This window comes from Echeneis naucrates, chromosome 8 (assembly GCF_900963305.1).
Source record: "Echeneis naucrates chromosome 8, fEcheNa1.1, whole genome shotgun sequence".
Taxonomy (NCBI): Eukaryota; Metazoa; Chordata; class Actinopteri; order Carangiformes; family Echeneidae; genus Echeneis; species Echeneis naucrates.
In genome coordinates this window covers 17667156-17692801 of record NC_042518.1, presented here as the reverse complement: position 1 = coordinate 17692801, position 25646 = coordinate 17667156, and the positions used below count along the sequence as shown (strand labels likewise).

At 38.6% G+C, this 25646-nt stretch overlaps 3 protein-coding genes across 4 annotated transcripts; 2 read left to right on the top strand and 1 right to left on the bottom strand.

The window, feature by feature from the left end:
* Window positions 1-1557: 1557 nt before the first annotated feature.
* On the bottom strand, window positions 1558-4641 carry LOC115047892 (tryptase-2-like). Its single transcript, XM_029509098.1, has 5 exons — window positions 4563-4641; window positions 3744-3921; window positions 2828-3105; window positions 2464-2603; window positions 1558-1913 (listed from the first exon to the last, which is right to left on the bottom strand). The coding sequence occupies exons 1-5, from the start codon at window positions 4612-4614 to the stop codon at window positions 1746-1748; spliced, it is 816 nt and encodes a 271-aa protein (XP_029364958.1). The 5' UTR covers window positions 4615-4641; the 3' UTR covers window positions 1558-1745.
* A 708-nt stretch (window positions 4642-5349) lies between these two features.
* Window positions 5350-19704, top strand: cln3 (CLN3 lysosomal/endosomal transmembrane protein, battenin). Of its 2 annotated transcripts, none has more exons than XM_029508107.1 (15): window positions 5350-5543; window positions 5653-5689; window positions 9108-9204; window positions 9498-9581; window positions 9663-9742; window positions 10740-10825; window positions 11419-11491; window positions 12183-12326; window positions 13624-13763; window positions 15521-15573; window positions 15657-15725; window positions 15844-15899; window positions 15998-16091; window positions 17086-17226; window positions 18228-19704. In XM_029508107.1, exons 1-15 carry the CDS (start codon window positions 5489-5491, stop codon window positions 18342-18344), a joined length of 1326 nt encoding a protein of 441 aa, XP_029363967.1. In that variant the 5' UTR covers window positions 5350-5488; the 3' UTR covers window positions 18345-19704. The 2 variants fall into 2 exon arrangements, with proteins under 2 accessions (XP_029363967.1, XP_029363966.1); XM_029508106.1 differs by having other exon boundaries at window positions 15491-15573.
* Window positions 19705-20206: 502 nt separating this feature from the next.
* On the top strand, window positions 20207-25038 carry LOC115047965 (serine/threonine-protein phosphatase 4 catalytic subunit B). The gene is made up of 9 exons (XM_029509233.1): window positions 20207-20356; window positions 20974-21269; window positions 21437-21488; window positions 21574-21624; window positions 22280-22381; window positions 22535-22708; window positions 22825-22951; window positions 23377-23566; window positions 24101-25038. Exons 2-9 carry the CDS (start codon window positions 21160-21162, stop codon window positions 24228-24230), a joined length of 936 nt encoding a protein of 311 aa, XP_029365093.1. The 5' UTR covers window positions 20207-20356; window positions 20974-21159; the 3' UTR covers window positions 24231-25038.
* Window positions 25039-25646: the final 608 nt, after the last annotated feature.

The window sequence follows — 25646 nt, the reverse complement described above, 5'->3', positions numbered from 1 at the left end:
TCCTCAACTGAACTGTCACTCAGCAGACAGTTGAGTGATAAATCAGGCTTCTATGTAACTTTACATTACACAGAAGCCTGCGCTAAGCAATAAGACAGCTCTTTTTAAAGGTCATAAAATCTACTATTGAATATCCAAAGGTAGAAACATATGCACACATAGTTAAGGGACTTACAGTTATTAATTTCACCACTTTATTCCAGCCATGTCAACAAACAAGTTTGTGAAGCTTCCATCAGAATATTGAAAATATGGAAGTCATGTTATTTAAATATTATATAACACTTTTCTGCCTCACAATTTTTACACTCCAAGATATGAATCAGACTTCAGACACATAGTTGTCTGGAGAATTTCACAGTCTTTCAGAAAAATCTATATTTTGGATCAAAATTACAAAGTAAACTATGGTAGGTTCTTTTCACTCCAGCAGTAATCTGCCAGCCAGTCCTTCACAGCCTCAGTCCAGTCATTCACTGCCACAATGTTCTTTGCTCACACGAAAGACTCTCTAGCATTCCTTTCCTGTCTGGTCTCCTTTTGCCGACCCTGACAGCCTAATCTGTGTCCTGGTGAATTGGCTAGCTTTCTGTCCCTGGACATGAGTTCTGCCTCTGTGTCTTTGGTTTCTGTCTGCCCGTGGCTGTGTGGTGTTTTCTTGCACCAATTATTCAGCTGGGCTCACCGAACCCCAAACTGGCTTCTACCTAACTTCTGCTTGTCTCTTGTTGGCTTGGCTGCTTCATTAGCCTGCTCTTCTGCTTCCAGACTCTTCGCCTTGTCAACCTCTTCCCCTGTAAGCCCCCTCTGTCATCTGTGCCTACCAGTGACCTGAAATGTTTAGATCCAAGGATCCAGAGACTGTGTGGACACTGAGCCTGAATAAAGAACTCTTACCTGTTTTCCCAGTTTATAAATGATTGTCATTGGGGAATATTCATTTGTCTTGCAACTGGGTCTGACACACACTTTTACAAATCTCGATATGTGATTGAGCTACAACATGGTAATTGCAAGATGCGGCATAAGTAAACACAGAGCTCAAACTAAACTTTCAGGTCTCATGAGTAAAACTACCACTTCATAATTACAAATAATACCAGTCATTTCAGTTAGTTCATGCCAGTCTTTCAACAAATTCGCTCCAATTGTTATCAATTCAAATGAGTAGAAGAGGAAATTAAAAAAAAATTAACCAGGGTTTTGTCCTTCACACCTCAAGTGATATGCATCGGCATCAGCACAATGAGTGGTTTGCAGAAGGACTTGGCTGCAAAACAGTGGCTCTGTAAGCCAAAATGTTTTAATCCTTAACAGCACTATCAGTCTTCCTTTTCTGCCCCAAGCAGCTACACAAACAGCTGTTTACTCAGGTGAAACATCCAAACATTAGAACGTTGGTACTGTGCTTGGTGGTCAGGTTTTATGTAAAGTTCTTAGTATGAATTACTGAAAGTCTTGGGAGCTGGGGGATGGTCTGTGATCATGTAAAAATACTGACTTTTGCTGAAGTACTTCAAGCATGTGAAGAAAATGTTTCAAATAAATACAAAGAGATTAAAAGCAATGCTTTAAAGCTTTAATGCAAAAAAATTAGTTGAAGAAATCAAGAATCACTCAGCGTGAAGGATGCCATGGACTGACAAACAGCAAAGGAGAAACGGTATAAAGAGTAAGGTGGCCTGTCAGGCAGACATGCTGGACAGCTGCAGTTTTCTGGGAGTTTACATCTCAACTAAGGCTTGTTAAGCTTGATGGATGTAGTCATTGATGAAGCGCAGATGCTTGGACACCCGGGTGAAGACACCAGGGTAACCTGAGATAGCACAACCGTTGGGACTCCCATAACTCATGATGCCAACCTGCATGAAATCCCTGGTTTTACGGCACACCAGGGGGCCACCGTAATCCCCCTGAGGAGCCCAAACAACACACACATACACATGGTTTTAGTGCTAGTGTTAGCATTGGAATATGTCAGTAGTTTGACTCATAGGATATCATTTTCAATAGGGCAAGAACCAATACGATAAATAATGTAAAAATAATTAATTACATGTAAAGGTTCTATGTTCAAACTGTTACTTCAGAAAGAGCACGTACTGTGTGTAGGTACAGTTCAGTATTCAGAGCAAAATGATTTGATTGTACACCAGTTTTGGGTTCTGTCTCACTGAAAATATCAAAATGTGTTGCACAGAACCTGTATTCACATATTGAGTCTCTTGGTCTCTCCGAGTGTTTACCTAAAACCTTCTATATTTCCATTTCATCAGCCAAAAAACCAGTTCTGCTTCTTGAAACCACAATTATATTATGACTACTGATAATGACTATTAATGCTTAATATAAAACACTGGAAATGTGTAAAATTCTGAAATTTTAAAATGCAGTATAGATAGTTTAATCCAACTTTTTCCCCAAAACTGCCCAAATTTGGCCAAAGACTCTAAAATACCGTACTTTGCAGGCATCTTTCCCTCCAACCATGGACCCTGCACACAGCATGTCAGAGGTTAGCTCAGGATACGTTGACTTGCACACACTCTCGGGGACAATGGGAATCTTCAGCTGCTGGAGGATTTCTGGATCGTCCAGGGGAACTGCAGTGGCAAGTGTAGAGGACTTTAAGTCTTTTCTTCATATATTTAATGTGGAAAAAAATGTGTGAAATATGTGATTGTAGCATACAGTAAACTAGAATTTCCCGTCTTTATTATTCATGTAAAGAAGTCCTCTATTAACTGATAACTTAACTCAATCAGTCAGAGAACACATGACCCCTACAGTGTGTCCATCTACAGATCACTCTATGTGTACAGCTTACCACCAGTTGCAGTGTCCCCCCAGCCAGTGATCCAACACTCAGACGATGAACCAAAGGTGTCGTCAACACTGGCTAGACCAACTGGTCTGACATCCTTTGAGAATGTTAGCTTTTTCTTCAGCTTGACCAGGGCAATGTCATTGACAAAGGCACTGCCCACAGCTTGATAGTTAGGGTGAGGTATGACATACGTTATACCCATGTAACGAATCCCTCCTTTTCGCAGGCTGTGTGCACCAACCCAAACCATGGATCGACTTACATCAGGATTTAGTTGCCTGACAACACAAAAAACATGTTTTAGTGTTTCTACATTTTAGACGAATCCTCTATTAAATGTAATTGGTTATGAATGTACTTCATGAAGATGTGGCACATCAGCTCTTGATGGTCTCTATGTTCTATGTTCATTGCTTATTTATATTGTTATACCCAGTTTGGCTGATGCAAAAGACCAAAGTGTTGCTGTCAAATAGAGAGATTAAAGGGAGACACAAAATCATATATATATATATATAAAAAAAAACTCTTTTCATATAATAACTGGATTCATCGTTTTTGAATCCAGTTATTATTTTGTGTTTTTGAACAGTTTAAGAATAGTTTGCTTTTAAGATAAAATATATGAAACCTTTGTAGCCCGGTGACTCACATCAAAAGGTCAGTACTCCAGTTAAACCATAAAATATTTCAATGAGAGGAACTGGGAACTTAATCAGTTTACTTAATGTTTATTGGTTTATGTTGTTTATACATTCATCAATAGTTGTACCAGAGTTGTATCATTTCGAAATTTGACAAGTTTTCAAATTTTCCAAGCATACAGCCCCTAATTGGCTCCTTAAATTGGTCAGTATAGTGTGAAAGAAGAAGAACCAGAAGAAGTAGTTTGAAAATACAGAAAACACACACTTACTTATCCCAGCAGCTTGCTGCAGTGAGCACCCACTGATTGGAGACGATGGTGCCACCACAGCGCCACTTGGTGGTACCGTCAGACTTCGAGATGTTAAGGTGAACCATCCATGGCCATTTGCCCTTTGGAGCATCTTCACCCCCAACAATGAAACTTCTGACCTCAGCTCCATTCAAACCTATAAGAGCAATTTCATCTAGTTTGTATTAAAGTAGCATTAACGCGTTTAAAAATGCATGTTTTACAGATTTCTCCCAAAATTTTTTCGGCTGCAACATTTATGACAGGTTTCCAAAGTAGCCTGTTTAACAAATGTAAATATTGTGTTAGGCTAAAGAACACACTCAAAATTTTGAAAAATACAGAAACATGTATAAAAAGATCAACATATCAACAACAAATCAAAACAGGCTTGATACCACTTAATTATTTCACATGAAATTTGTTAGTAAACAGTAATCTTGGCATATACAGAGGAACCAAATTGCTTGGCTCTGTTCAGAGGTAACAAAAAGGTAAAATAGTTGCAGAGACAGAGTGTCAGAACAAAGTTGACTAATGTGTATGTCTCCATTTTAATCACACATATGCTGTGTCTGTTTAATGTGTGCTTCCAGCAGCAGAAACCACAGGAAAATGAACTAACCCTACAAAAGAAAGGCTGACTTTCTACTCACATCTGAGCATAACCTGCATAATTGGATTCAGTCACGGTCACTAAAAGATGTCCCTTCAATTCATTCAAAGGAGTCGACCTTCAGAATCAGCACACACACACACAAAAAAAAAAAAAAAGATCTCATCTCTCATCTTTCTCACCTCCATTGATATGGATCAGCACCAGCATAGTCAGTAGTTTGCAGAAGGCCATGGCTGTAACGGAGTGAAGCAGTGGCTCTGCAAGCTACAAGTGAGCTGCTGCAGCCTTATATATACACATCTGGAAAGAGCCTTATCAGCACTATCTGCCTTCCATTTCTGCTCAAAGCAGCCACGTGAATAGACATTTACTCCTGTGAAACATCAAAACCTCCACTGTCACTGTGTTTGAGAATTTCCAATCAATACGGCTCAAATATCATATTTTCATATTTATGTTACATTCATTCTCTCATGATGTACATATCATCTGATATCATACATGATATGGCATGCAGTGCATGCTATTAATTCTTTAAATAATAGACAAAAAGTATTGTTGAGCAAGCAACAGCAGATTTCTGTTTTGATGCTTTGAAAGCTTCTTTTAAAGCAGAATTGTGCTTTACATTGCATTAAAATGATATAATTACATTACATGTCCATACCACAGTAAGTACAATACAGTAATCTATCCACTATTACTACTATCACTACTAACTATTGTTGCTGATAAAACCTATTGTTATTGTTTTGGTTTCCCCTTATATATATATATCTGTATCTATATCTATATAGATTTATTTATTTATTTATTTATTTATTTTTTGGACAGAACATGAGAACCACAGTCACAAACGGCCCGGGTAAGTCGGTATCCCCGTGATTTTCACCGAGAAAAAACTTCCTCCTGGGTTTTGTTTCCGTGGGGATCTATTTATGTGGAACACCGTGTTCCGTCTTGAAAGTTGACGAACGTGCCGGCACACAGAAGCGCAGTCCGCTGAAAAACCTCCCGTTGCTCATGTTTAATGTTGTTTGTCGGAAGCTGACAGAGCCGGTCGGTGGACCTTGTCCCTGTCTCACTGTGTAGTCCGGGTTCGAACATGGAGCAACCAGCCAGCGTCAACGCAGATCCTGCTCATCACTCCGGCAGTAATGGTGGGTCCGTCATCGGTCAGCAGTTTGCTTCACTTGACAAATAAATGTCACATGACAAATATTATTGTGAGGTGAGTCGGGGAAAAAAAAAATGTTCTCCAATTTTCAGATCGTCGGACAAAGTGGCGCAACTGGACGGGCTTCTGGTGAGTGCTAAGTCTTTAAAGACTCAAGTTCGGTTTCAAACGGCCGTGGCTTTTCTCAGCAGGAAGCAGAATTCCGACAAGGTGTCTTCAGATAAGTAGCTGTCCGCTCATGCCACTGAGTGTCATGACTGCATGTAAACAGTTGTGTGTAAAATGTGACAAATACCACCAGAACGAATTTGTGTATATACCTCACATCAGAAACGCTGATAGTGGAACTAGTTCAAGCTGATGCAGCCCAAACCTTCCTCACCGAGTTGCCTGACTCTATTTACTGTAGATGCTGATTGCATAGTCAGTGTGTCAGACACATTGAACTAACACAATTGTAAATGTGTAAATGTTTCTCTGAGCTTCTTGCTCCAAATACCAAGTTCAGTGGTGTAATATTCATAAGCCAAAATTGTTGATGATATAAGTTAAAGTTCATTTGGGTGAATGATACCTTGAAACAATGTGACAGAAAGATGACTTGGATTTAGTGGATTAAAAAAACCCCACTCACTTCATATATGAGCTTACAGTGGTGTTACAGAGTGGTGCTTCTTAACTCAGATATCTTTTATCAGTATCACACCTGCCAAATGATGCTGTGTCGTTGTGTTGTTGTGCATGTTGTCCTGATGTGACATTTTACTGTGTTGTGCTATGTTTGTCAAACACGATCAGACGACTTTGACCATAATATCACAATTAAATGTCAAATCAGAATAACATGGACTAACACAGTCAAACAATGAGGGGTAAAATAAGATAACAGAAGTGCAGTTTGAATAAACAACAGTCAACACACACATCCTGACTGAAACACTGGGAGGCAAATGCTTTGTCGAATATTCAGTCGACAGACCATGTGCATGTGGACATGTTATTGGCATAAATGCAACCCATTCAGTGTTACTTGTGTGACAATGAGTTCTTTTGCTAATAACAAACTGTTACCAAAAAGAACTCCTTCCAACTAATATATATATTAGTATAATTAATATATCATAATCCTGCTAAAATAGATAATTTTATGTGGACATCAGCTAATATAGACAACCTTACACCATATTACAGATTATATGTAGGCAAAGCTAAATTCAGCATGAAGTTTATTCTCTTTCATTCATCTAAAGTATTTACTTTCACCATATTTATATTAATGACATTTTCAAGAACTTAAGGACTTATTTTAACTGTCCCAAAAATTTTAACTACTTTATATGAAAAGTAGTAACCTCCAACAAAACTGACATCTTAAAGTAGCATAGTCTGTTAAAATGCAAAATGTTGAGTTTTGTTTGTGTGTGTTGGAAGCAAACTGAGCCACTTGACACCTGATGGGTGTTTAAGTGGTTGTATGGCAACAGAGTTTGCTTTGCACTCAGGTTGTAGTTAGCTCAAGGATGTTAAATCCCAATAACTTCTGAGAACTAAGTGTCAGTCCACCGTGATCTGTGACGTTTTCAGCATTAGCTTCACTTTTCAGATACCAAACCTGTGCCCACTTTTCTAGATAGCTAATTTTTGGCTGCATTTCCACACATTTCGTTATCTGGTCACTTACTATGATCAGCACTTTAATAATTATCTCTAGCACAGCTATAAAGCCACATCTTACCAATCGCAAACATCTGTTTCCAAAGATTACAAAGATTGTAATGTAGAACCACAGAGATAGGAGACAGCCATAACAAACAACTGATGGCTCTTATTTTAAATGTAAAAATATATCAATCTAATATATCTCAGACACTCAAAAGATTTTGCTTTGTGTGAAAAATGAAAAGAATATACAGTGGGTACGTACATTACAACCATTTTCTTAAGTCATTTAAGTAAATGAATGAAATGTAGGCTGTTGTGGAAATTCTCTGCTGCTTGTGAAGAATGAAATAGAGACTGTCGGCCAACAAGTTTTTATTTTCTATTCTATTCTATATTATTATTATTATTATTATTATTTTCTATTTTCAAAGTAAATGTCAATCATCACAGGAGCAGTAAAAATGAAGACAGACCCCAAGCATGGGGAGAAGTAAACATTTATACTTGAGGAACACCCCCCAACCCAAAGGTGTGTGTTTTCACACACTGACCTTCTCTGATCTGCTGTAGCTGTCGGTGCTGACTCCCTGGGGTGTGGTCCAAACTGGAGGTATCCTGCAGGGTTTTGTATGTTGATGTTAGAAGGTCTGAACATCACAATTTAAAAACCCGAAAGCACCTGACATCCTGGTGAGGAAAAGGGAAGTGGGGTATTTCAAGCAGATCAAATGTAAGGAACTGAAATTACCATTACAAGATACTTTTGCAGATTTGGTTAAGGTTCTAAAGAATTTCTGCTGCGCTTAAGGTTCCTAAAAGCACAGTGGCCCCCATAATCCTTATAGAATTCTTCCTAGAGCTGGCTGTCTGGCCAAACTGAGCAATCAGGGGCGAAGAGCCTTTGTGAGAGAGGTAATAAAGAACCCAACAATCACTGTGGCTGAGCACCAGAGTTCCAGTGGGAAGATCAGAGAAAGTTCTGAAAAGTCAACCATCACAGCAGCCCTCCACCAATTGGGGATTTATGGCAGAGGGGCCCAACGAAAGTCTTTCGTAGTGCAGGACACATGAAAGGCTGCATGACCGTTTGCCAAAAACACATGAAGGACTCCCAGACTATGAGAAATAAGATTCTCTGGTCTGAGGAGACCAAGATTGAACTTTTTGGGCCGTAATTCTAAGTGGTATGTGTGGAGAAAACCAGGCACTGCTCATCACCTGCCCAAAACAATCCCAGCAGTGAAGCATGGTGGTGGCAGCATCATGCTGTGGGGGTGTTTTTCAGCTGCAGAGACTGGACCAACGGTTGCAACTGAAGGAATGATGAATACGGCCAAGTGCAGAGATATCCTGCACAAAAACCTTTTCCAGAGTGCTGAGTGCTGATCTCAATGGGTGATTGGCAGGGGATCCTCAAATCCAGGTCTGAAAAACTTGTTGCATCATTCCCAAGAAGACTCACGGCTGTATTAGCTCAAAAGGCTGCTTCTACTCAGTACTGAGCAAAGGGTCTGAAACCTAGTGAGCATGTGATATTGAAAGTTTTTGTTTTTTAATAAATTAGCAAAAATGTCTTTTTTTGCGTCAATATGGGGTGTTGTGTGTACATTAATGATAGGCAAAAAATTAACAAATGATTTTAGAGAATGGCTGCAATGTAAAAATGAAAAATTTAAGGGGGTCTGAAAACTTGCCCACTGTATATTTCACACTAACCTGTAGTGGATTTAGTACACATTTGTCATTGTTCAGGATGAACAATGGATGATTAGGGCTGCCAATGACGGCAGGTGACATACACAGAGTACTCTCAGTCTGTGGTTTATTTATTGGTAAATCTTCCTCCTCTGCCTTTATCTAACCTTTCTATTGATAACTTCTTCAGGTTGCTTGGATTGTGCAACAACTTTGCCTATGTGGTAATGCTGAGCGCTGCGCATGACATCCTCAAAAAACAGGAGTCAGAAAATGCTACAGCACCTGTAAGAAATCAGATACTTTTTTAAATTTTTTTTTTCCAGAATAATCTATAATCAATATAACTATTATAAACGTTAACTTAACGTTAACGTAAACAATGTTTAAAGTTATTTATAGTTATAGTTTTATTTCAAAGAAACGATCATATTACTTGATAATATTTTGTTAAATTTACTAGGTTAATAGAAAATGATGAAAGACGAATAAACAAATAAAAATGCTGTTTGCTATAGCCAATCTCTTTAAATACAAAGCAAGCTATTCCCTTTTGACCCATTTCTTCCTTTAATTCTAGACTCCAGCATCAGTGGGCTCTAATTTCCAAGGGGGAAACAGTAGCAACAGTGGCCGCTATGACTGCAATCCTGTCTCTACCGCGGTAAACAAGATTCGCAACATCACACTGACACAGTATCTCATGGCAACACTGTTTTGAGAAGTTTTAATCTTCTTTTCTCAGGCCGTGCTCTTAGCTGACATCCTTCCAACGCTCGTCATCAAGCTGTTTGCTCCTTTTGTAATCCACAAACTGCCTTATGGGTAAGACCACAATTATCACTTTGAACCATTGCCTAGCGTTTGATTAGACTTTAGTTTTGATGTGGATTTAATTTAATTAGACATTTATTTGCAGCACACACAAACTGGTGGACCATCAGAAATAGTACTGTGTGCTACATACAAAGTTTTTAAAAAGGCTGGAGAAATATTGAGGACACCAGTGATTGTTGTATCGAGCCTCATTCCTCCAATCAGAAAAGAAAATGCGAGATCGCTGACACTCACACTGCACATGCTCAGTTATATTCTTTGTCTCCTTGCGTAGCTTCATCAGTTTACAGTTTGTTTTACAATATAAGTCAAAAATGATCAGATGACAATAGAGATGAAATGTTGATGAAGCTTACAGTTAGCTAACGGTCTGCTCTGGGATTGAGCTAAAGATCACCAGTTACCAGCTGCCTGTTGACTATCCAAAGCTGACAACAGGCAAATTCATTCACCAGAGGTTGAAGACCAGGTCAACAGAATAGTGCTCATCCCTTCATCCTCATATCAGGACATTACATTTTGGGTTTAGACCTATGACCTTCATTTTGGATAATTTTCTGATCTCATAGTCACCATAACACATTACAACAATTAGCATACAATCAAAAAATGGCCAACAATCCCCACCAACATGCATACCCAATTAAAGTTTGGGTAAGTGTTTCACTATAATCTGGTTGCCACAACTGAGATCCATAGTGTGTTCATCTTGCCAGTGTTCATATGACTTTTTGGTTTTGAATTGAACCATTTGGTGTCAGGCAGTGTGTGAGACACTGGCTAAAAACTTTCCTATCCAACAAAGGCAAAAACTTTTTACATGCAATCTCAACTCAACCCTACTGATGTAGCCTTTGAAAAGTCAGAGAAAGAAACAGAGAAATACAAAAAATGTTGCAGCCCTCTGTAGTTTCCCCTAAACATGGTATTGCCAAGTGTCTAAATTGTGTAAAGTTGCATAGCTGATTTCTGTTTTTAATTATAGTTACCGAGTGTTGTTCTGTACCATCATGGCTGCAACAAGTTTCCTCTTTGTGTCCTTATCACCAGCTGTTTGGATCAGCATTCTGGGTAATTTATTTATTTATTTATTTATTTATTTATTAACAAAGTTTTTATCATGATTGGTCATGGAACTCAAGAAAACATAGCACAGATAGACCACATAAAAATATCTATTTCCTCTGTTTCATATCCTTTAATCATATCTCAATGATAACAGTCACAGCTCTTCCTGAAATATGAGAGCGCTGTCTCCTTATTGTGATCTACTGCTGCAAATATTTATCATCATGCTTTATCACCTGCCAGATAAAATGATTTTCAAACTCGTGTGTTAACATTTGGGCTGATTTTCCAAGTCACTTTCAAGAGACTGAAAAAATGTGGGTAATTATTTTTCATGCTTTGTGATGAGTGGATGAAATTAATCATGATATATTAGAGAAGCCATTAAAAATAATTACAAGTTGATAATTCCAATTATTTAAATTGACAGTTATTACTGTTGCTGCTGCTGATAATAACAATAAGTAGCTCTACTTGGCTGTCTCACTACATGGCCTCAAGTCTGGCACCATAATGCCCATACTGTTCATAAAGTAGCATTGAGCATCGTCCCTGCTTCACTCACTCAAACTGCTTCTTTGTATCTGTGCTTGCAGGAGTGATCTTTGCCAGTATCAGCTCTGGACTGGGAGAACTATCCTTCCTCTCGCTCACTGTGTTTTTCTCTAGGTGAAAATTAATGCCCAATTATTACCCCTGGATGGAGGCCTACATTGTAGTTTGAAGGGAGTTGATTGTTTTATTCTTATTGGTTTTTAATGACCTTTTTGTTAATCTTCTACCGCTCATCTGTTTCTGAATGGGGGCGGGTGTAGGAGCAGATCCCAGCTCACATTGGGCAAGGGAGGGGGTACACCCTCGCCAGGTCGTCAGTAATAATTTAGTTCTAATATTTTTCTATATTATTACAATTTTATTGGTTATTACTTTTCAATTCTGTCAGAAATTAGCTTCCATTGTCCTGGAGAAGGACGTTTTTCCTATTTGAGTTTTTACTACATCCCTTATTTCAAAGTTGTTGGGGTTAGTTTTCACCCCTGTGACTCTAAAATCTGATTTTTACCCTGATTTTAGAGTGTGAATTCATCTTACAGGACAGGGCTTCGAATTGATAACTTTTTGCAACTGCAATGTTATTTCACAATCGTCGATTTTATCTGAAACGCTTTCAACTTCAAGTTCCTGATAGACAGTTCTGCTATCTCCTTGTCATGAAAACCAAATTTAGAAACATTTCAGCAATGGTACCAAGAAAACTTTGTGTGTTTGTGTTTTGTCCTCGTGATTTTGTAATTACTGGTTATTAAATATAAAATGCCGTGTTATGAGATTGTGAATGCTGGTTCTGTGCTTGCTGCAGAGACGTACTGGGAGGCTGGGGCTCAGGCACTGGTGGAGCTGGTGTTGCTGGGGCCCTACTCTATTCACTTTTCACCCAGGTTGGCCTGTCACCCCAGGTCACACTACTCATCATGCTGGTGGTCCCATTTGCTATGCTGATGACGTAAGTATGGAAGTACAAGAAAAATCTATCTGTTGTCTTGACTACTAAACATAATTAATTTCCATGTAGTCTTACCTTACATTAAGGATGTGGTCAGGATCTGACTGTGAAAATATGTCTTAATTTCTTTTTGTGTAGAGATTCTATTATGTCTTTGCAGTTGCATTACTTTAAGGCATCTGATAAAGTCAACTTTTTTCATTTTTCATCTCAGTCAGTGTATTGCTCATTTTTTTTAACTGAGCCAAGAATCCCAAATCAAAACAAAAATCTAGTGCAGCTGAAACATAAGTTTTACAGCTATTGGTCACAAAGGATGGCTCTAGATGAAGAGTCAGCTATTGCTTCTTATTGTTAGGGGAGAAAAAATGCCTTTTGAGCATTTCATGATGCAATTTGCTTGACAGACATTTCAATCTGGTATTACATGATTGAAATGATGGGTGTATTATTAAGAAAGTTACATATACCTATGCATTGCACCACACACACACACACACACACACACACACACACACACACACACACAAACACACACTACATATAAAAGTGTTTCCTTCTTATTTTTTTTCTTTTTCTTTTATTACTGATGATTCTTATAGAGGATTAGGGAACCGTTTACCTGACTTAAAAACAATGTTTTTTTTGCTATACATGAATATTTAAATATTTCGAACTGAATTTTAAAAATATTTTGAAACTCTCTTCATTCCTCACTTATATTGTGTCAATCCCTGTGAGAAGTCACAAATAGGAACTTGTATGCTGTCAAAGGCCAGAGCAGACAAAAACTGGAGAATGAAAGCGGAAAGCTGGTACAGAGCCTTAAGAATTAAAAGGAAGGAATGTTAAGAGACAGATACTAAGTTCATTGTGTTTGCTGTGAATATAGGAAATTTTATGGCAGTCCTTGAAACAGACATTTCAGTTAGGCAAAGCGCTGGACTGGCCATCTATCAAGTATCAAATAATATTTAAATATTCTTATTTAGATGGATTTAGACGGAACATGCTGTTTTGTCCAAATCTTGGGAAAAAGTTATACTGTGATATAATATGCTGTGACACAAAAAGTAAAAAATTATGAATTTTAGGCCATGTGACATATGTAATACTGATGTTTTAGTTTTTTTTTTTTTTTTAGTTTTCAGTCCTAGTTTTTGACTTTTTTGTCTATGTCTTTTTACTTTCTCCTTCCTGTTTTCATAACATTAACGTATAATTTCTATTGACTCTTGTGTTTTTTCTGCCATCCTATTTCTGATCTCCTTGGCCTTTTCTCACAATTTTCCCACAGCTATTTCATCCTGCTGGTTCCTCCACCTTCACTACCTCAGTGGAGAAGCGTTAGGGCAGAGTATACAGCTGTGGGCTCAGAGGAGAGACGGAGGTTGATGGATGCCTCGGGAGAAGAGGAGCAGGCCAAACCTACCTCAGGTACATGTCACAAGCTCAGAAATGGTTTGGTTTTAAGGTGGCTAAAGTAAGTCGCACGTCACGCCATAGAACATGTTGAGAGGTTAGATAACATCAGTGGCTGCAGCTCTCCTGTCTTGCTTCACTCATTAGTTTTAAATTAGCCCTATGTTTCTCTTTCAAACTATCTTTTGGGCAGAACTTGCTGAGCTCCACTGATAGCCTTCAATGCAAGGAGCTCAGGGAACATCAGTGTGTTACAACTATAGAAAATAAACGTTTAATTTTACATCAACACAATTTATAAACCAAACACCCAATGTGAATAATATCTTTTGGAGAATAGTGTTGAACTCACCAGGAGAGTTCAAAGCTACCGAACAAGAAGACTCAACAACATCAACATCATATCAAGACAGCTTATCTTACACCCAGCAAAGTTGTTCATCATTTTTGTCACATTCATCATATGTGTCATTTTTCCTTCCAGCACCCACATTGCTTAAAATAAGAATGCACCCATCTGAGTGCCTGTGGGTGTGTAAGTCGTAACATAAGTCTAAGATTCTTTTGGTGACTTGATATCTGGAGGTAATGAGAAGTGATCGACAGATTGTGTGATTGACAAACAGTGAATGTGAATGTGATTGACAGACAAAATCCTTGTCTGATGTTAGTTAGTTTCACCGTAATTTTAGGGCTCATTATCAAGAGAGCAATGTGTATCTTTTATAGGCACTGAACATCAGACACACAGAGAAAGATTTGAATTATTTTCATGGCTTTTAAATAACATTTTGGCTCCAGTCCTTTTTTGATGGAAAACAGTAGCAGCTGTTTTCTGCTCTGTGAGTTCCTCCTACACTGCAGAGAATTGTTTCTCTAATTGTGTAGCTCATCCACAGTGTTATAATGAATCCTCTGTGTCTAAAATTTAAAGGCAATGAGAGTACAACCCTTTGGAGCCATGGACCTGAAGCAATGACAGTGTTTTCTGTTGTTAAAATATTACAGAATGTGTACACACTGTAAACTCACTTGCTCTGTGGGCTTTAGACTGAGCAGTGGTGCTCAGTCTCTTGGCTGCAAGGGTTTTGTAAGTTAGCTGACAAATCATTTAGCATTGAAAAAACAAATGTTAATGTCAAAATTATGTTATTAAATATTCTAAAATGAAATTATGGAAGAGTTAGAAGAGGAAGTCAAGCGATAAATGCTGAATCCATAAGGGCTCTCTCCTCCATCACACAAAAAGAAGCTGGGCGTCCTTGCTGTTTGTTTGTTTGTTTGAAATTATTATAAGTAAAACATGCTCAGAGAAGTAATGTTACATTTACAAATCTATCAGGTGCGACTTGCACCAAGTGATGTCAGTAAAGCTTCAGTGCATTAGAAAGACTTGGTGTAAGTATTGGATAGTTACTAGTTCTTAGATCAGTCATTACACTAGGTTTTCCAGGATCTGCTCTCTGAAGAGAAGATTTTTAGCACATAGAGAGGGACGCCCCTACTCTTATAGGATTTCAGAACCTTCGTCCATTATTTGGCCGCCATGTTGTCATGGATTTGGATGTAGGCTGTACCTTCACCTTTGTCAACCATCTGTACATGGAAGGCATGGTGACCAGCACAGCCTTCTCCTGCTGAATCTCCTGTGTCCAAATCAATGTGAATTACACGTTTCTGTACTGTATTTAACAGTACTGCACTGTTTATGGGAATTACATGTTATTTTAATAACTATACAGGCCATGTTCTCTTCCCCTTGAATATAACAGAAGATGGAAGCACTGGGCCTCTCACCTTCTCAGAGAAACTGCATGTCATCAAAGTGAGTGCGCTCTTCATTATATGCCAGACCTGAGTATTTCAGTCCTTGTGTGGTTACACAATTATTCTTTGTTCTGGGAACAGGGTTTGCTGAAGTTTGTGTTTCCCCTGGGGGTGGTTTACTTTGCTGAGTACTTCATCAACCAGGGTTTGGTAAGCTCTATGGTGCCACCTGCCTTCCAATTTATTTTACTGTATTTTGTCAGCACCTCCTGCTTCAGGTTAGTCAATGATGTTGAACCTCAAATTATAAAAATGCTGTCTTCTCCAGATGGAGCTCCTGTATTTCCCAAATATTTTCCTGACCCACGCAGAGCAATATCGCTGGTCAGTTCAACTCACTGAAATACTGTTCTGAAAGAATTATTTTATTATATTGTCTAAGGATGTAGACCTGAGTCTGATTATTATCTCTGTGTTCTAAGGTACCAGACACTGTACCAGGTTGGTGTCCTCGTGTCTCGATCCTCCCTGTGCTGTGTAAAGATTAGGAAACTCTGGGCTCTGTCTTTGCTGCAGGTGAGAAAACAAAAGACAGCATTGGGTGATGTCATAAATAAAGGAAGTTATCAGGTTTTCGCCTGGAGCCAAAGTCTCTCCCCTCCCCTCTACCAGCTGTTTTTAATCGATAAAAAGAGTGATTGAAGCCTTTTTACAACTTAGATCAGTTTCACTGTGAACGAGACGTTCAGGAGATTTTTACCTTGAGCTGGATGAGATTTCTTCTCCTCTCTGCAACCTAAAGATGACAGAATTGAAATCAGTAGAAACACATTAAAACTATTTCACTTTAAAAACTAGTGGTTCCAGATTGTTCCTCTGTAGGAACAGGATGTTACAGAAAAATGGAGCTGAGCTGTTTACTCTGCTTCTCTCTGATTACAGATATCTGATGACTAAAATCCTTGTACTGTTTAAAATTACCTATTTGGGCTTCTGGCAGGAAACCACAACACATCACAGCACAAGATTTATGTATAAATCACAGCTCAGAAATATAAAACATAGGTCCAGTTGTTCATAGACATTTTAAACAGGAAAAGTTGTATGTTTTGACTTTATGCTCAAGCCAAAAGATGATAGATGCCTGGTTTTCACTCACTTCAATAGGATCCCTATATTTACACCACTCTTGCCGCTGTGTTTGTTATCATTATTTTGGTTTATAATAATCATTTTACTTTGGTACTGCAGGCTGAGTTTAATTTTGTCTTTATATTTTGGTTGACTTGTTTTTGATCATTTGTTTATAAAATAATCAGAGCATGAGAGCATTTTCTTTACTGGCACTGAAATATCAAATATGCAGTTGGTAGAAAGCAGAATACTGTATTACTTGGACTGAAGTAACCCTCAGAGATCTGCATAAATATACTTGAAATCTGTTTGACTGTGAAGAGCTTCACAGTCAGTAATTCCACATGACACAGTCATGTGGAACTGTGCATGATGAGGTGTCATGTATGAAAGTGCTGATTGCCAGGCTTTCTGTTTTACCCTTTGCTCTACACAGGTGGTGAATGCAGTGTTGCTTCTGTTAGCTGTGCGTTACCAGTTCTTCCCAAATCTCTGGCTCGTGTTTGCTATTGTCCTCTATGAGGGCCTGCTGGGTGGAGCTGCATATGTCAACACCTTCTTCTTCATCAGCAAGGAGGTGAGGTCAGCGCTCTGTAACGTGGGTTGTTATTTGGGTTCTCAGTGTGTCATTGGTGACACAGCTATTATTTTATTATTTCAAACTATTTGCTAAAAGAGTGTAGAGCTACTATCATGTCTCTTTGTGTAACTTCTATGCTGATACTGTTTTTCATTTGATCATTGTCACACACCCACACCCTTTGCCAGCCAAAAAGACTGATGGAATATGTTACCTGTTTGGTTTGATTTAACTGATGGAGATACAAAAGCATTTATCTATTTGTAAGATTTTTAAGAATTACAATGTACTAATAATTTTATACCTTCTAAAATTTGCTCACCACAGACTTTATTGTTAGAGTTTAAATTTCAGTCTAAGTTTGAATATCCTTATGTATATATCACATCAACACTCCATAATGAACCAATTCATTTGCAAGCTGCTGTTTTGAAACCTCCAGTTTAAAATTTGCTAATCAGCTTTCATGGTTTGAAACCAGAAGAAACCATATTGAGCTGAGGTGGAGTGAGGGTTGGGTTTTGTTTTTTTTTTTTCAAAATGGTTAAGAAAATGACCATGATGTTGTACTGATGAAGCCTTAAAACTAGAAACTGACATTTGCCGCATATTCAACTTCTGTTCACTACAACTAGTGGAGTTGCCCCCTGACCAGCATTAGAGAGAACTACTTTTCAGCCCCTGAGTCCGCATCAATGTTATATAATTATATGTAATTATAAGATTATTATTATATTATAATTGAGAGAGAGAGAGAGCGAGAGAGAGAGAGAGAGAGAGACTGTTAACATATAAATATATATAAAGGAACTTTTGGTGTCACTACCACAGTGTGTATTTGTTTTCATGAGAAATGGATTTAAGAGTTTTCCAAGTTAGTGGTTAAGAAGAGAAATTGCTTGGTTCATCGGGAATGAAGCATTTCTGCATGTATTAAGCTGAATTGTCAGTGTGTCAAGTTGTAACTTTGTACCTGATTTGTGTCTCTTCTTCCACAGACTGAAGAAAGACAGAGGGAGTTTGCAATGGCCGCTGCCAGTGTAGGAGATAGTCTGGGCATAGCTCTGGCTGGACTTGTTTCTTTCTTCGTCCACAGATATTTCTGTTCCCTGTGACCCAGCCCACACACTAACCAGCAGGATGAATAAGAGAGATGTGGGTGCATTCCATTTAAGGAAGGTTGTTTTGTTTTTTTTTTTTAAATCGAAATGTAAAAGGCTGATTCTCCTACATAATATCGACACCACAAAGTGAATTCAATGTGGATTGCCAATCACAACAAGTGAGTTGGACAAACCAGCTCATGCTTTCCACCACCTTTGAATTATCAACTAAGATGATACTGAGATGATACATGATAAATCATAACTTGAGTATAAGTGACACAAGTGGTTTTCCATATATGAGGAAGGCATGGTGAGGACCTGTAGTATGCTCATTCTCATATTCATACTTTTCTTTTAATATACTGACCTGTTGCTGGTTTTCACAAACTGCACTGACAACCATTCACCAGCAGAGTGTCAATGAAGTAAAGTGTGAAGCATGACAATATATAACAGATCTCAAAGGAACAAAACTTATAACACAATTTATTAAATATGTATTTATTTCCAACTTTGGAAAGTGAAACAAAATGATTTGTGGTCAAGACCTTTGGTAACACATCAACAGATCTTGGCTGATGATATTCAATCATTTTGACAATTTTAAATTTTTTTTAATAATTGTTGGAGATATTTAATCATAGTTAAACCATTAGAACACAATTGCTTCTGTGACACCACACAAGAGCTCAACCACTTAGCAGTGATTGTTGTGACTTTATTAATACATATATATTGGACTAACATTAGGAAATAATGGTAACTGATCTTTTCCTTTGTCTTTTAGTCACTGCTACTCTTAAAACGGGTCATGGTTGTAGTGACCTGAAATTTCTTTTACTGTTTGCACCGAGTCTTTACCAAAATGTGGCTTGATGTTTTATATTTTATACACAAACTACATGTCAGTGTTGTCAATGTTGGTCTATGTTATAACTCTTAACATCACCAGGGCATATTGCCTTAGCTGTGAACATTTTTGCTGAAAATCTTTTTTTTTTTGCTTAAAAATTCTTGTTTTCTTGCCTTGTCAAGTTGTTTGTCAGTTTATTTAAGACTTATTTTAATATGTGATTTTACAAATTGTACTAAGTATTTTAATAATTATGAAGAACCAGGCTATTTATCAAGATAAATAGCCTGTCAGCTCGTTAACGTGTTAGCCACACAACAATGTGCATATTATTACTGAAAGCCACTTACATTTTGTATGGTACTGTTGCTATTCAACTGTCATAACTTTGTTATAATCTGATGGCATTGTTAAAAACATGTACTTATGTAAAGATGATTGTTGAATTAACTACATAAGCTTTTATAGCATTTATGATTTTCCAAAAGGTGAGAAAAATTAAAACGGGTAACTTTGTATTGTAAGATAAAGCTGTATCCATTATCCACTGCGCCCTAAAATTAGGCCTTCTTGTTTTTTATATGATAGGCTATTTTGAGCATTTGACTTTGAGTTGTAGTGAACAGTGAAATATGTCCATGACCATTATCCACAATTCAAGGTTTCAAGGATAATGTTATTAAAAATGTTATGCAAATTGCTTTCGCATACGAATGTTATAAACGCTATTCGTGAACAAACGAATTGAGCTTGAGTTTAAATTATGACTGCATATGGACAAATGATTGATAGTTATGTTCTCATATTTGCTCTAAAACACTCAAAACATTCAAATATGTATTCGAAGAATTTGTATCACCCAGATCCCCTAACAATTTCAAAAGTACAGTGTACAGAATACGGCTGATCTAACTTTTGTTTCCAGACTTCCTCCCTTGTCTCACTCCTTGTATTAATGTTGGGTTTATCCGCATTTCCCGTGCGAGGCGCGTTCCCTACACCGGAAGTGACAGTCAAGTCGTTGGTGTTCATGAGCAGGAGCGAGTGAACCGGCAAAGACCGGGGCAAGGCAAGGAGCCGGTGGAAGGCGAAGACGACACACGATCCACGGAATGAACACATTTGTGTGTGTGCCTCTCCTCGACGATCAGCTGCCATTCTTTTAACGGTAATGGACCCTTCTTTCGAGCTGCCGATTTAACCCAGCGCATGAAACGTTTTAGCTTGAGTTAGCCGAGGACCACCGTTTGACTCTTTGCTCACGTAGCCGGTACTCCGACGGCTAAGCCTAGCCAGCTAACGCACAGACTTTCGCCAACTAACCTACATAGATTACTTAATCAAATTAGCAAACAATTGGCGGTCCTTTTGTACCAGCTATCAAAGGCTGCGGTTAACCCACAAGACGAATTCACAAACAAAATGGTTGATCAAATTATCAAAGAATCAGTAGTTCGCTGACGTCGTTGGCGGCGATGTAAGCTAACACGCTAACGGTAGCTTACGCTACGCCCATAGGCCCCACATTCCTTGACGAATAACGTCAGTATTGTCTGTTCTGCCATTCTTTTGTGTAACACAAGAACCAACATTTGCTGCCTTATTTTCCCATATGAGCCAGAAAAGACAATTTATGAACCAGACGAAGAAAACTCCAATCCAAGTTTTTAGACAATAGTTGCAATCCAATCATGTTCCTTGGGTTGCGTGACTTGTTGCGATGTTTTGGTCTTTTCCGGCTAACTATTAAATCGCTCAGCTGTTCTGTGCTTCCTTCCTTCGCAGTTCCATATTCGGAGTAATCGCACTACAAATGTCTGATGTCCTATAACTGAACAATCCCGTGTGCCTCCTGTGAAAGGACACTTGTGACTGTTTGCCCCTTTGCCTGGTGAAGAAACAGCCAGCTCTCAGTGACCCCTGTCTGTGAGAAGAGGAGCCTGTGCCTGAATAGTTTCAGCAGCTCTCCTTATGTGTGTGACAATGGGGGACATCAGTGACCTGGACCGACAGATAGAGCAGCTCAGACGCTGTGAGCTCATTAAGGAAAATGAAGTCAAAGCACTGTGTGCCAAAGCTAGGTAATAGATAAAAAGCCACTAACTCTACTGCTGCCAACACCAACTCTGTTATTTTTTAAAAGTAATTGTTGTGTAACCAACTGCTAGTGTTTTTAATTCATGAACAGAAACCCAAACATGATTTAACAGAGGAAAAAAATCTATTTTAAATGTGCGTGTGATTTCAGAGAGATTCTGGTTGAAGAAAGCAATGTCCAAAGAGTCGACTCTCCAGTCACAGTAAGAATTATCTCTGAATTGCTTGCAAAAAATTCCCATCAGAGGAAACAAATGTAGTAATGCTGTTTTTCTTAAATTCCCTCAGGTATGCGGTGATATACATGGTCAGTTCTATGACTTGAAAGAGCTGTTTAGAGTAAGTTTGTTTGCTTCTTCATTTTTTTGCTTTTCCTGTTATATCCTTAAATTGGGTAGCTGGATGTTGATGCTTAGTCCTATTCTTTTGTATTGTTATTATGGTGGTGATGTTTTAAAGGAGCTGTTTGCTGGTTGTGTAACCAATACTTAGTCAGTGTTAGAATTAACACTATGATGAGTCTATACTATAAAGTGACGAGCCAGGCTAAACAAGGCAATAATAGTATGTTTACATAAAAATTTATATGAAAGAAAAGAAGTGAAAATGGATCAAACCAAGACGAGATGCTAGCTTTCCGTCACTGTACGAACGTCTTGGCAGGGTGATTTTGCTGCACTGCTGCTGTAGCTTCGGCATGTGCATCCAAACTGCTGGTGAATTTTGGTCAGCAATAATAAAAATAATCTCTAATGGATTAAACGTGATACTGTAGCTCAAAAATTATCTCATGTTTTTTTTTTTTTTTTGTGTACTCATTCAGAACAAGCGTGAGAGTGACACTTTATCCAGCTATTAAATGTTGGCCATTATTGAACTGTTTTTGTTTTTTTGTGTAGCTGTCCAAGTTAAAACATCGCACTTGGATGATTTTATAGGAATTCTGTGGCACCTGATTGTTAAATAGTGATTTTTAACTATCTTAACTTTGCAGGTTGGTGGAGATGTCCCTGAGACAAATTACCTCTTCATGGGTGACTTTGTGGACAGAGGTTTCTATAGTGTTGAGACTTTCCTTCTTCTGCTAGCCCTTAAGGTAAATATGAATTTTAGTTTATGTCCTTTGCTGAACTGCACCATGGCTGAACACTTAGCCATGAGGCCTGTGTAAACTGTTGATGCTCATGTCTGTATGTGCTCAGAACTACACAAGGCATCCTCATCTTCTTGTTTCTGCTATGCTCCCAAGGTGCGTTATCCAGATAGGATAACCTTGATCCGGGGAAACCACGAGTCTCGGCAAATCACCCAGGTCTATGGCTTCTATGATGAATGCCTCCGCAAGTATGGCTCAGTGACCGTCTGGAGATACTGCACTGAGATCTTTGACTACTTGTCCCTATCTGCTATTATTGACGGCAAGGTGAGATTGGTTGTTCAGTACTGCTTTTAATAACAGTGGATGTGAATATACTTGGCATGAGTAACTTGCATCCAGTCCAATCCATGACTTGATCCATTAATTTTTCTGTCCTTTAGATCTTCTGTGTGCACGGAGGCTTGTCCCCATCTATCCAGACACTGGACCAGATCAGAACCATTGACAGAAAACAAGAAGTGCCCCATGATGGGCCCATGTGTGACCTCCTGTGGTCGGACCCTGAAGGTATACAGGAATCTCTGAAGTCTTCAACGCTGCATTGTCAATTCACATGCTGATTTGTATTCAAGAAAACTGTTTTGACACGATGATGTAGGTACACTGGTAGCAGTAGTAGAATTACTTAAATATTTACAGAGGATTTGGGTAATAATGCAAAACATGGGAAGGTTTTGGAGAAACGTGAATTAATTGAAAGGGTTTTTGTTGTTAAATCAAAAACAAAAAAGACTGTTGCTGCATATGGTCATCACAGGTGTACAAGAGCATATTAAAAATTGGTAAATTGTGTATTCTTAATGGTGAGATGTATGTGGATAATAGTGTGAGAAGACAACGCCATAAGTGAAAGCCCTGTGAACCCTTTCTCAAATCCTGATGCTGTGTTCAATCAGCTTGTTGCCTGACTGGTTTCCTCTCCTTGTATTCAGACACCACTGGGTGGGGGGTGAGTCCCAGAGGAGCTGGATACCTGTTTGGAAGCGATGTGGTAGCCCAGTTCAATGCTGCCAATGACATCCACATGATTTGCCGAGCACACCAGCTGGTCATGGAGGGCTATAAGTGGCACTTCAATGAGACAGTACTCACTGTGTGGTCGGCACCCAACTATTGCTACAGGTAGGAGGTTTCATTAATACTTTTTTTTACAGAACAAGTCTAACACATGAGTGAGACCCAACTGAGAAGATTTTAAAAGATCTGTTACCAGTTTCATTAACCAGTCACTCACTTGGTGCTGCTTTATGTGAAAATAAATTTTTAAAGGCTTGGTATTAAAGGTATGCATTTCTGTAATGCAGCAGAATCACCAAGTTGACACTAATATTCTTTTCTATCCCATGATTTCAATCACTTAGGTTATCTCCCAAAAATCTGCGCAATAAAGTTAGTTTCATAAATGTTTGGCAATTAGCTGACGAATGACTTAAGCAAATGAATACCAGTCAACCAGCAAAGTCAAAGAAGGTTGTTTTTTTTTTTGTTTTTTTTTGTTGTTTTTTTTTTTAACAAGGAACATTTGAAATTTTATCTACTCAGGACTAGTTTTACATTAGAGTTTGCAGCAGTTTGTTGATCTACCCTTAATTACTTCCGTTGGCTACAAACATGTGAATACCATTACCAGTCGTTTGTTTTTCCTCCCATAATCAGATGTGGCAATGTGGCAGCCATCTTGGAGCTAGATGAGCATTTACAACGAGAGTTCATCATATTTGAGGCAGCGCCACAAGAGACCAGGGGCATCCCCTCCAAGAAGCCAGTAGCCGACTACTTTCTTTGAAGGCTTCAAGCAGACAGCTATGATGCTTTGAAACCTCTGGTACCATTTCACACCTGCCGCACTCCATCCCGCTGCTGGACCGTTCTGTCAGCCCGAACTCTCAGCAGCTAGACAGAAAAGCCACCAAACCCTCTGAAGCTCCACACAGGTTCAGCTTGAATACCTGAATTTTTGCTGCACTGCTGAAGCCTGACAGAGCAGTCACTATGTGAGAGGTTGTAGGCGTGAAGTTGGATACTGGGCCCATGACTGTTGTCACTCGTCTTCAGCTATATAAGATGGTCATTTTCTCTCTGCCCTGAGCCTCCTTCCATCTGCTGTCCTCCTCTGACTCTGTAGATACCACATTTAACCTCCACAAATGTAGTATTATTTCATCATGAACATTGTCAATTAGTTTTAGAAGTATTTGCAAGGGGTTAGGTTTTTGTTTTTGTTTTTCGAAAAATATGCCGCTGTAGGAAGTTTCACAATTTTATCTTCTAAAGAATTCCTTCAATGCGTATATTGTTTTTATTTTGATTTTTGGATAATTGTTGCTGCCAGGATTAAATACAAAATGACCAATCCCCCCCAGCCATGTTTGCTCTTATGTTTCTTTTTAACTGTCATTTGCCATGTGAGTCACTATTTAACATACCTAGTGCTGCTGCTCAGCAGCATCACAAATAAATACCATTCAAGTAATGACTCCCAATAGGAGTCACTATATTCAGTTGTTTTCTCTGTTATTTCCTTTAAATCTACAAATCTCTGTAGGTCTGTCAATTTTGATATTGTGAGAATAAAGTTTTTGTATTAATGCTGATTGATTTTTCAGGTGTGGTTCCATCGCATGATGCTTATAAACTGTATGTTAGCTCCACATCTCATCGGAGGTTAATGGTGTCATTCACTTACTCATCTACAGCTTATCTGTTTGAGTTGTGGGGATGCTGGAGCCAATCCCAGCTCACACTGGATGAGGGCAAGGTACACCTTGGATGGGTCATCAGTCCATCACAGGGCCAACAGACAGAGACCAACAACCGCTCACACTTAGGGTCACCAGTTAGCCCATACATGTCTTTGGGTCATAGGAGAAAACTGGAGTACCTGGTGGAAACCCACGCAGGCATGGGGGGAACATACCAACTCCACACAGAAAGGAATCAAACCTAAGAACTAGGTACTAACCACAGTGCAGAGAACCACGATGAGCCCCAGCCTGTGTACCAATGTTGCCATGGTTGAATTAATTTTTTCTCTTGCTGTTTATTCATACATTGAGGGGTTGGTTGTTTACATTTTGTGTGACGAGTGCAGGGCAGAATAATGTGAGATTCTCTGGAGGACTCAAAGTTCATAACCCTATGACTGTTTTTACTTAACCATCTGTGAAAATTCAATTTATACTGTATCTTTTTCTAAACATTA

Bases quoted from the DNA above. Each gene is read 5' to 3' on its own strand.
- LOC115047965 (XM_029509233.1), top strand. From the start codon at position 21,160: ATGTGTGTGACAATGGGGGACATCAGTGACCTGGACCGACAGATAGAG. The intron at 22,382-22,534 runs GTAAATATGAAT...TATGCTCCCAAG, and splicing joins TTCTTCTGCTAGCCCTTAAG to GTGCGTTATCCAGATAGGAT. The intron at 22,952-23,376 runs GTATACAGGAAT...CCTTGTATTCAG, and splicing joins CCTGTGGTCGGACCCTGAAG to ACACCACTGGGTGGGGGGTG.
- cln3 (XM_029508106.1), top strand. From the start codon at position 5,489: ATGGAGCAACCAGCCAGCGTCAACGCAGATCCTGCTCATCACTCCGGC. The intron at 15,900-15,997 runs GTCAGTTCAACT...CTGTGTTCTAAG, and splicing joins CACGCAGAGCAATATCGCTG to GTACCAGACACTGTACCAGG. The intron at 16,092-17,085 runs GTGAGAAAACAA...TGCTCTACACAG, and splicing joins GGGCTCTGTCTTTGCTGCAG to GTGGTGAATGCAGTGTTGCT.
- LOC115047892 (XM_029509098.1), bottom strand. From the start codon at position 4,614: ATGGCCTTCTGCAAACTACTGACTATGCTGGTGCTGATCCATATCAAT. The intron at 3,922-4,562 runs GTGAGAAAGATG...TTGCTCTTATAG, and splicing joins GCTGATCCATATCAATGGAG to GTTTGAATGGAGCTGAGGTC. The intron at 2,604-2,827 runs GTAAGCTGTACA...TTGCCACTGCAG, and splicing joins GGGGGACACTGCAACTGGTG to TTCCCCTGGACGATCCAGAA.